The 11,752-nt window shown below is 48.0% G+C and overlaps 1 protein-coding gene across 1 annotated transcript; it reads left to right on the top strand.

The window, feature by feature from the left end:
• Positions 1-4,107: 4,107 nt before the first annotated feature.
• On the top strand, positions 4,108-9,499 carry tent5bb (terminal nucleotidyltransferase 5Bb). The gene is made up of 3 exons (XM_028963898.1): positions 4,108-4,341; positions 4,779-5,095; positions 7,987-9,499. The coding sequence occupies exons 2-3, from the start codon at positions 4,937-4,939 to the stop codon at positions 9,013-9,015; spliced, it is 1,188 nt and encodes a 395-aa protein (XP_028819731.1). The 5' UTR covers positions 4,108-4,341; positions 4,779-4,936; the 3' UTR covers positions 9,016-9,499.
• Positions 9,500-11,752: the final 2,253 nt, after the last annotated feature.

Genomic DNA, 11,752 nt, shown 5'->3' on the forward strand with positions numbered 1-11,752 from the left:
TAGATCCACACGGCGCCTGATATGGATGCTAACGGCAACGCAGCGGGTGACCTTTCAGAATGCAGGCCACGTCACGTCGGCCGCACAGGATAAATGTCACAAGACGCCGCAGGATGGGGAGGTTCTTATTATATCCTCCAGTCCTACTGGCACAATAGCTGCAGCTTGATGGGTTCTTTCGTCTGACCGTGGCCGGTGCTAAGCATTCTTCTATGTAAGACCCATCATGCACTGCAACAGAATTAAAAAATAGCTAAAATAAGGCTGGGTAATGCTGTATTTTAGCATTACCCATGCGGAAACTTTTGCTTATTATTTAGATTCTGCCCCAATAAGCTGTGAGCATTTATGTTTTTTTAAGAACCAGGTTCCAGAGAAACATGTACAATAAAGCTCACTTCAACTTCAACACACACATACACACACATGTATATATACTACTGCATTTTCAAAAAAATTGAATAAATAAATTAGAATTGAATTAAAAAAGGTAAACCTTCATATATGTTATATTTGTTATATATGTACAACTGCTGAAAAGTGCCTTTATTAATTCTCTAGATGCTTGGCTCACCTAGAGAAGGCTTGAAATTTGCCGGCCTGTTGGGTCGGCACCGCGAACAGTTACTGAACCACGTGGCACCGCCATTTGTTTTTTTTTCCGGTGGAAATCAAACTCCGGGATGAGATCCACACCATGCTTCTCGGCCATTTACTGTCTCCGGGCGTGAAGGCTCAGCCAGAAGATGTGAAGCGGTTCTCCTCCCCGACGCCTCTGGCATGTGTTCTGCAGAAATGATATTTCACTGCGTTGCGTGACCTGCTTAGGACGGGCAGACGCTGCTTTCCTCATCAGAGAGGACGAGGGTCTAATTCATGTCCCCTGAGAGGAGGGGGATGAAATGGACAGGTGCTCGTTTCTCCAGAAATTGGTTGAACTGGACTTTCCGTCATGCCTTCAGGCAGATTGATATTTATGCTTTTCCCTTTTCTTTCTGTCAGTCTGTTGGAGGAAACTTCAAAGCACTGAGTGACCAATGGCTCTGTTCTCTCTCTCTCTCTCTCTCTCTCTCTCTCACACACTCACTGAAAGCTGCTGTTTTACCATTACTGTCTTGTATGGGATCAAATCAAACCAGTTGACCAGTTCATGAATCCCCTGGTGACCCAGTAATGTTCAGAGACGTCCCCAGAGGGAACTGAGCACGTTGGATTAGTGGCTTTTTACCAGTGACCCTGCTGCTGGTGACATAAGTGATCCCAATCCAAGAAATCGGCTTTTGCAACGTGAAGCATTCCATCAGATGGGAATCCATGGGGATGGAAGACTGTGTGGGAATGAAAATGTATCTCACATCTTACTGTTATATAAGAAGAGAAAAGCATGCGCCAACCTAGAGCTACCATCTTATAAAGAACGGGTGTAGATGTGGGATGGAATTCATTCCAACTTGGGCGCCACTTCTCTACAAGCGTTATTTCCATCAGCTCCCTAAGGAAAACACTGCCATGTGCCATGTGGAGAATGGAGATTCTTTCTGCTCCTCAGTTACTAAATGCTGCTCAATTTTGAAGATGTGAAGTGCAAAAGAAAAGTCTGAGTGGCATGAAGTGCAATAGATGAGTCTTCAGACGTTCCTGGAAGGTGAAGAGGTGGTTGAAAGCTCCTTCCATCTTCTGTGAACCATGAATGAGAGCCTCTTCTGTGGGCAGGCGATCTTCTGGCCTTCTGGACGGAATAGAAGCCTTTATTATGGAGTTCAGAAAGACATGTGCAGAAGTGGCAAAGGTGGTCTAGCGGATAAGGAAGCGGACTCGTAATCATAAGGTTCAAATACTGGACCGCCAACTGCTCCCCACACACTGCTCCCCAGGCGCCCTTCATGACTGCCTACTGCTCACCAAGGTGATGGGTAAAATGCAGAGGACACATTTTACTGTGTGCACTGGGTGCTGTGATGTGGTGTATCACATGTGACAGCTAATCACTTTCACTTTTAAGTAGACACCACTCTACTGGACTCCAGCTTTCGGATGAAGGTTCTGAGGTTCTGTGGGAAGCAACACCTTTCACCCAGGCATGGTCTGCATCACAGGAAGTGTGAGGTAGTCGTTTGGGTGAGAGAGGAGGAGATACACAGAGATGATGCACAAAAAAAACAGACAGGCTAAAACGGCCAAACCTGTACAAAGCACGTCCCAGGAGAACATGTCTGGTCTTCAGGGCCCTTGATAAAATCTGGCTGTCTGGGAAGTCGCGTGAAGAAGGCTTTAATCTCTGCTTCAGGGGATAGATATCTTACGGTGCGTCATACGTTTATCTTCTGGAACATCTAGAATGCATTAAACAAAATGAAGATATCACAGAAGGTTCCTGGATCTTTTCTAGTGACATTGAATCAGCCTCGTTTTCCTATACAAAGCTGTCATGATCCGGTCCGGCAGGGGTTACTCCGGGTCCGGAATTCGGACCGGAGTTTCATGTTGGTCCTGTGTAATGTTCCCTGATCGTTATCACCTGTGTATCACTGTATAAAACAATCCTGATCGTGTCTGTTCGCCGTCAGGTCATTGTTGGGTGATGTTCCGGTCCTGTGACGTTGTGCGTGTGTGTCCTCCTTCCTCGCCATGTCCAGCTCTCTTGACAAAAGCTCATTTTGGTACTTTGAGAATTTGTACTGGTTGACCATGAGCTGGAACCAGAAAATAGATCATATCCTTCTGCAGTGAAAAGGTCAGGCTGGATGGTCGGTACAGTTCCTGCTCGCTCTTGTATTTCGGCTGTTTCATGGGAACGCGGCTCGTGGGGTTTGTGTGAACATTAGCATGGAGATTCTGACCTTTTCTTCACTGGCAGAGATAAATGCCTCATCCAAGCAGAACCGCCATCACACCACCTGCTGACCCAGAATCCCCCTCATCTCCGGCGTATGGAGTTACATTCGCACGGGGGTGGAGGATGCACCTGAATAATACAGCGGCCGTTGGGTGGAGACATGGATTTACCTTTTATTACTTAATGAAAACATTCAGCATGCTTCTCTGATAAATGATGGCCACCATTTATTTTCACCGCTGCCTTCATAGCTGCCAACGTTCTAACGGGATCCAGATAATCTGGTGGAATCATCTCCTCCACCCTGTAGGAGAAGCTCCGCCACCTGAGATTTCATTTTTTTTCACGAGTTCAGCTGCTGATGATACATTCCTGGTTTTCCTGGTTATATATATCTTCTGTTATGGATCTGTTGGTGATGTCTGGGCTCCTTGGCGATACGTTTGTTTTGATATCTGGACGTTTATGTAGCAGTAAAATGAAAAACTCTCTTTTACTGTCCTCCCTCGGTGTGTTTTCCTTCCCTCCCTCACGCTGGGTCTGTTCCAGGCCAAAATTTTTTGGAGAATGAAGCCATATTTCATCCCTGCAGGCTTTCCCAGCGTGCTGAATGTCATCTGAAACCTCTGGCTACTGCTGGAACGTTCCAGAACGTGCACAGAGAGACGCCTTATCGCCCGGGCGGTTTAAAGACCTTGTGTGAAAAAGTCACCGTTGGTCTGGCTTCAAAACTTTATTCAAAAACTTTCCGTCAAGTTGCACATTTCCATGTAAAAAAAAAAGAAATAAAAACAATAACAGCGTTTTTAGTGTAAAATATGCTATATTTTACACTAACAACGCTGTTATTATACACACGCACATACACACACACCTCCAGAATGTATTGTATGTCTTTAGCCCAGCCATCCCTAAACCAATGGCTTTCTCTTCTACTTCTGCTGGTGTGTGTGTGTGTGTGTGTGTGTGTGTGTGAATGTGCCCTGCTGTTCTTCTCTCTGCTCGTAGCTTAACCCACCACAAAGAGAAGTTGGCCAACTGACCAGGTGAAGGAAGAATGTGACCTTTGACTCCCCTTCCTGGTCCTGGTGCTTTGAACCGTGACCACTTCCTCCAACAGAAAGTTGGGCATACAAGGACGCTTCAGTTCAAAGATGCTGCCACCAATTAACCCTTTACTACTCACGTGTTACAGAGGAGGTTTTGCTCATCTTGTTACCAGGCAACCCTGTCCTGTTAATGAGTGTTTGTATTTACATGGAACGAATGAACACGTTTTATATTCATGTATTTTATATTCAATATTCATGTATTTGAGACAGGAAGGTATTGTAGATGGTGCGTTGTAGTGATTGTGCCTCTCGTCCATGTTCTTCTGCGGTTCTTATGGTGGGAGGTGAGCTCTGATCTTCAGATCCACCGTGGATCTGCGTCACGACTTCCACTCTGCGGCGTGATGCAGCGTGCGGCGTTCCAAGAGCTACTGATTAGCTGCTGATTGGCCGGTAATTTCTCATGTGTATGGAGATGCATCTCCTGTAGCTGAACTCCCTCCTCCTCCCACGGATTCAAGAATCTTTGTTTATCACACACACAGTTATACAAGCACAGCTAGTCGAGAGATGGGCCTTGAATCGGAAGAAAAGCCTAAAAAAATATTTATCAGAAATAAAGCACCTCAGAGCAATGGTCACCAAGTAAAGACATCTTAGAATATATTTCCAGAATACTGTTAAAATATTACAAAAAAGGGACCAAACTGCAAAAAAATATTACAATGCAAACTGGATTATTTTATTAATTCCATCCAATCAGCAGTGACCAGTTGTGACGCAACTTACACGCGAATGCATATGTACGTTTTAATATTCATACGGCCCAACCAATCAGAGCGCGTATGCAAATCGCAGCGCTTCTTAAAGCGTCTTTTCTGCGGCCGCAGACGGAGTTTCTGAGACGCGCGTCTCTCGGAGTAAAAGCCGAAATCCGCTCCAGTCCGGACTTTTCGCCGCTTCCAACCTCCGGAGCTGCGCTGCGCTGCGCTGCTCGGCCCCGCCGCCAAGCCCGCAGAAGAAGCCAGCGAGTCGGTCGGCGGTGACCATGTCCTCCGGGGACGCGGGGCCGGAGCAGGGCCGACGCTTCTGCGTGCTGTCCTGGGAGCAGGTGCGGCGCCTGGACTCCATCCTCGGGGAAAGTGTCCCCGTCCACGGGCGCGGAAACTTCCCCACGCTGTCCGTGCAGCCCCGGCAGATCGTGCAGGTAGGAGGATTATTCACATAACATTCATCCCAAATATATCTACATTCCAACATTCTAATTAATCGACATTTGTATAATTTATATCTACATTCCTGTGTCTTTCTTATTCTGGCTGTTGTTAGTGTAAAAAAAAACTCAGGATTATGATATAACTCGGTTATGCAGTAGAAAAAAACATTTGAGGTTCCGCCAACACTTATTATATTATGGGGAATGTTTTTTTCTCCCCCCCCCCTGTTCTGTAGTTTTATGGATTTATGTTTATCCCGCAGAGACTTGTGGGAAGTAAACTTTACTATGTCAAAAGGAGTGGAAAAACTTTCTCCCAGACCGGGACACACCACGAGCATAGACCAGGGCAACATCTGCGTTATCCATCAGCGCGTTTCCCTTCCTTCCTCTCCGAGGTCCGTAGTAAACAGAGATCCTGCCCTGGATCTGGGGGTCGTCAGTGGGTGGGAGAAGCTGGATGGGCCCTTTGTTGACGGCGATCATTTAAATAACATCTGCTGCCGCTGGAAATGGTGTCCTGTGCAGGACAGATAAAAGCCATCGTCATCATGATCATTGTCACTTTTTTTCTAAGGTAGCCTTCCGGTACTTAAATAATTCTTAAATCAAGAGACTTGATTTATGACTCGTGGGAGGGGAGAAGACGTCACCGTAAACCCTTGTGCACCAAGCTCTGCTCGAGACACTTTTTTCAATATACTGGGGCTCAGGCCCTGGTGTCCTCGCCATGTCGGCGAGAGAGAAATTCCATTACACTCAGGGACCTGGTTGGTCCTCAGGCTGTGGTGCCATGTTTCTGAGGCAGAAGGTGGAACCTGGATTAGGTGCCCACCGGGGTCAGGCTGGGTGTTAATTGTCATGAAACACTGGCCATATGGAGACCTTTGGCTTGATGGGGACATTTGCTGAAATGTGAGTTTTTGGGCACTGGTTATGCCAGCATGACGCGAGTTCCGTTGTTGTCCCTCACTGCGACTCGTTCAAATTGGACGCCAGTCTGGGAACTTGTAAATCTCCCTTCGCTCTTCCACCATTGCTGGCAGGGCTGCCCCTGACCATCTGCCCAGTGACTGGCAGGCTCCCCAGCAGAAACCGTAAAATGTTTCGGTAAAGAGCAGTCAAGCAGTCGCACGGCAATAAAAGAACACGAGAATCCCAAAGTGGAGTCAGACAACAAATGGGTGACCGTGCACATTGGCAAGGTGAAGTCTTCCTTCTGTGAAATTGAGTTTCTCAAAAATGCCCTCCCAGGCTGAGGGGCCGCAATAAAAACGTTCAGGTGCCTCCGGCCCACCAGGTGGCACCAAATTCAGTTCACATGGTGTGTTCCTTTATTTAAGTCATTGCCACCCTCACGATTGTGTCACCCTTTACTCTGCCATGACTCCGGTGTACTCATTCTCTTGGTCCCATCATTTAATCCACGTTTCAGATTTTTTTGCTCTCACTAATTCTTTGGTGGCAAGATTATCTTTTTTGACAACCGATGAAAAGACTGTTTTCTGCCTGCTTCTGCATCCTCGTTAAAGGTTATATTTGTCCATCATGGTTATTTTTTTACTGCTTGGTCACAAAAAAAGCCAAATTAGAATATGTTTAGCTTCTCTGTATTTGAGCCCAGCAGTGGGTGGGGAGTCCCAGAATGTGGCAGAGAGCAGATAAAACCAGGAGAAGAGAGCTGGAGAGGCCACAGAGGACATTCATGACTCCAGAATCTGGCAGCACCAGGCTGTGGTGCGTCCAGACTCCTAGAGACTGAAGCCACCTCAGGGACAAGGGGGAGGAAAAGCGATGAATCACTGACTCAGATTAAAGGGAACAAATCCAAACTGTACCTTCTGGGAACCACTCATCCTATTGTTCCTTGTTGCTAAAGACCTGGTAAAGACAGTGGACCGCTGTATCGCTTTCCACACCGTATTGTTAGCTTTGTCATTAAACTGCGCTCCGATCATTTCGGAAAGGGCATGTGACGTGAAGGTGCTGGCCTTTTAAAAGTTGTGTGATGCATATTTTAAATAATTCTATATATTTAATTTCTATGGGAGTTCAAGGTGATGCTGGAGAGGAGATGTTGCTCGTTCTTGGGGAATTTCATGGGATTTGATGGTAGTATGATGTCAGAGTCTGGTAGTAGGATGGTAGTAGCCTAGTGGGTAACTGACTCGCCTATGAACCAGAAGACACAGGTTCAAATCCTGCTTACTACCATTATGTCTCTGAGCAAGACACTTAACCCTGAGTGTCTCCAGGGGGGGACTGTCCCTGTAACTACTGATTGTAAGTCGCTCAGGAAAAGGGCGTCTGATAAGTGCCGTAAATGTAAATGTAAATATCATAACGTGGTCTCTTCTTCTACTGCAGTCCCCTGCAGCCAACGAAGACAATCCGGTACGTTGTTGCTCCAGCCCGACTGCAACCGTACTTTCTGACTGACACACCCGGATAATGCGTGTCAAGCGACTCCTACATGTATCAGTTCAGCTAGAACAGAAATGGCTTAGAGGCAAATCGCATGGCCGGTTAGTCGTCCATGAATACGGGGCTTTCAAAAAGAACCAGCAGAGGTTCTGCATTTTCTATGGATGCTTTGAGGGAACTGAAACCGAACAAGTGAGAGGATGACTTGTTTCAGAAGCAGAAATGGCCAGAAAAAAATATCCCTCCGGCCCTTTGAGAATCTGGGACACCGGCACGCTCAGTATTCATTCACTTGTGTTTCCTGATACGTTTGTTCGAGATCCTGAACACCAGAGTTTCCTTTGTGACTGATTGTTGGAAGATCTCAGTCCCCCATTATGTGCTTTCTTTCTGCTTTCTTTACGAATGGTAACCTTGTGGAAATTGAGAAGTAGATATTCGTTTATGTTTCTCCCCAGGTGGTCCGGGCTCGACTGGAGGAGCGGGGTGTAGTCGTGCGCGATGTGAAGCTCAACGGCTCTGCGGCAAGTCACGTGCTCCACCAGGACACGGGCCTGGGCTACAAGGACCTGGACCTGATCTTCGGCCTGAGCCTGACAGACGACCGGGCCTTCCGGCTGGTGAAGGACGTGGTGCTGGACAGCCTGCTGGAGTTCCTGCCGCCGGGCGTGAGCCGGGAGCGCATCACGGCGCTGACGTTGAAGGAGGCCTACGTGCAGAAGCTGGTGAAGGTGTGCAACGACACGGACCGCTGGAGCCTGATCTCGCTCTCCAACAACACGGGCAAGAACGTGGAGCTGAAGTTCGTGGACTCGCTGCGGCGGCAGTTCGAGTTCAGCGTGGACTCCTTCCAGATCGGCCTGGACTCGCTGCTGCTGTTCGACCGCTGCTCCGAGACGGCCATGTCGGAGAGCTTCCACCCCACCGTGCTGGGGGAGAGCATGTACGGCGACTTCGCCGAGGCGCTCGGACACCTCCGCGGCAGGACCATCGCCACGCGCAGCCCCGAGGAGATCCGCGGCGGCGGCCTGCTGAAGTACTGCCACCTGCTGGTGCGGGGATTCTGTCCCGCCTCCGAGACGCAGATGAAGACGCTGCAGCGCTACATGTGCTCGCGCTTCTTCATCGACTTCCCCGACATCGGCGAGCAGCAGCGCAAGCTGGAGGCCTACCTGCAGAACCACTTCGTCGGCATGGAGCACAAGCGCTACGAGTGCCTGATGATGCTGTGGCGCGTGGTGGACGAGAGCACCGTCTGCCTCATGGGCCACGAGCGCCGGCAGACGCTGGCGCTCATCTCGGCCCTGGCGCTCCGCGTCCTGGCCGAGCAGAACGCCATCCCCGCCGTCTCCTCCAACGTCACCTGCTACTACCAGCCGGCGCCGTACGTCCGCGACGTCAACTTCAGCAACTACTACGTCGCGCGAGTGCATTCGCCCATGCACCGCAGCAGCAGCAGCTACCAGACGTGGCTGCCCTGCAGCTGAGCGCGGAGAGGACCAAAGACACTCCAGTCAGCTTTTGCCAAAATGACCGTACACCGTCCCACTAGGTTCCGGAGCAGAACTCTGACTTCGCCACCTCCTCAGACGTGCGTTTAGGGCTCTGCTGGTGTGTGCGAGCGGTGGGATGAACTGCGGTGATGTGGTGAGCGCCTCTCATCTGTAATGTAAAGTATATGGTTGTGACAGGAATTGTATATACGTTCTAAAGAAAACCTCCTCTGCGTTCTGTTCCGACTGTGGTTACGTTTGAATTCTTTTTTTTTTTTTCCTGAAGACCAAAGACCTTCTTAGTGGTTAAGTGGAATATAAATATAAAAATGTGTTTACTCCAAGTGCCTGAATGATGCCATCGTGTGTGTGTTCAATTTGCATAAATACAGTTCATTTTCACCCTCTGGGCTACTTTATAGTATATTTTTATTTTCAGGGTCAAAAATCATTAAAATGATTCCAGATAAAAGAGGTTTTCCCGCTCTTCAAAGTGTCATTTTGTGTGTGCTGTTTACTTAGTTTGCTTAAATATACACTATCACTAAAGTTGCATACGAATATAATGTCTCATCTGTGAAGTTATTTTTATTGTCTTGGGTTGTACAGTGCAGGAGCTCAGGGAACGACGAACACCCACAGACCCTTCCTGTGGAAGAAACACCCCGAGTGCCGAGACTCGGGATGTCTTATTTCTCGAACAAACCAGTGATTTCTGGGCGGTGATGGCCTCAGACCCCATGAGTCACTCTGCAGTGACAAAAAAAAAAAATTTCATTTCAGCTCATCCGGCAAAACATGCGCCCGCCACTCATACAATACATTTAATACAATATTAAACACCATAGCCACAGTTAAGTCTATACTGGTATGCAGTAAGACATCTTCATCAGATGCTGACGCAAGTAAGAAATTGTTCATGGGTCAGACCCCACCAAGAATTGTTGTAGTCTATAAATATGCGTACAGGCATCAATTACAAAATCTCAGATCCGACACTGTTAGAAATAGGACCAATGTCATTCCAGAATTTTACATTTTACATGGTTCAAGGCGAGTGTGTACCCACTAGGCTACTACCACCCTACCAGAATGGGTGGCTAATGAATGCAGGTAAACGATGAGCAAGTTCCACACTTCCTGATTCCATGAGAACATTCATTCTGTCTAGAGCCTCTCACTCCAGACGCTCTGAAGACATGCGAGTCGGGTCTGCGCTTCCTTCGGATTCCGGTCAGGGATTCGACCTGAGACAGACGGGTGACAGGAAGCCCCAGGTGTGTGATGAAGGTGCTGTCTCCATGGCAACCGTTTCAACAGCATCAAGTCCAAAAACCAGGGGACCGTCACCAGGGAAACACACCCCTAAATAAACAACCAGTTTCTATACAAAGAACAATTTACTTTGTACATCAGACACAGAAAACACGATAAAAAACAATTGTTCAATGCGCATGAAAACAACATTCTGAACGAAGACATCTGTAAAGGTTTTTCAGTTTGTTCTAAGCCATAAATACCTTCACCCGAAAACAACATGTTAATAATGCAAATCTGTTCTTGTAGTCATATTGTGGGGAAACGGCAAGCTTTGGAGAACTGATTGAGAAGTGATTTCACGATAGTTTAAACATAGTTCCCCAGGGGTCCCAGCATCGTTGACCATGTGACCTCTGTGGCATCACTGGAACTGCCAGCATCCCTCACCTCGACAAAACCCACTGATTTCCATTTCCGGGGTTTACCAGACGCCCTTATCCAGAGCGATTTACCATCAGTAGTTACAGGGACAGTCCCCCTGGAGACACTCGGGGTTAAGTGTCTTGCTCAGGGACACGATGTGACTGTGAACCTGTGAACGCAGGACATCGCATGACGTCCACCAATCAGTGGAACCTGGGATGGATGTATAGCTATTGCGAGCAGTTGTGCCAAAGACGTTCCGTGTATGGGAAGGAAAGGATTTGAATATCAGAACTGAAGCACCCCACAGCTGTAATCTTTTAAAGATGGTTACAAACAGAACCGTAAAATCGACAGATGAAGAGCGCTTAGTCACAGCGCGGAACGATAAGACCCAATAAATGCATTCATACAGGAACCGACATGCAAAATTAGATCACCCCCGGTTCCAGCATGCCAGGCTTCAGAACCGAGGATGTGGCGCCTTTTATGGCCCCATGTGGCTCTGGTTCTTCCCATCGTGGAACTCGCCACGCCAACTATTTGCAGTGCCATGTGGTCCAGGGCCTATGCTTGTTTGTTTTTTACTGTCTTTTATTGGCACCGAGCTGACCGCTGTGTTCCTGAAGAGCCAGCAAGTTGCACACCAACCAGATGCCCCCGAGAGCCAATCAGAGGCAGGCGTAATGAAATTGCTCTTGTTCTTGCCTTGTCAGCACTTGGGGAAGGAGGAAGTGGAAGGATGTCTGGTTATTTTGGAAATGCCAGAGAAATGAGAAGTTTGCTTGGGTCCGGGTGCTCGGTTCTTGATTCTTCACTTTCAGTGGCGTTCCTCTTGTCTCACGACTCTCGTCCACGAACATCTGCTGGAGAAGAAACATCATCTTGCTCTCATTTGCGGCTGAAGGGGGGAGATATGGGACGGGAGTTCCTGCCATTGAGAACTCGCACCAGGCGAGTCTGGCCCCCCTTCCTGACCCCAAACCTCCTCCAGTCAATCAGCTCCAAAGACTCTGAAATTTCCCATTACATAATGTAGCGTAACTTA

Source organism: Denticeps clupeoides, chromosome 20 (genome assembly GCF_900700375.1).
Source record: "Denticeps clupeoides chromosome 20, fDenClu1.1, whole genome shotgun sequence".
NCBI lineage: Eukaryota > Metazoa > Chordata > Actinopteri > Clupeiformes > Denticipitidae > Denticeps > Denticeps clupeoides.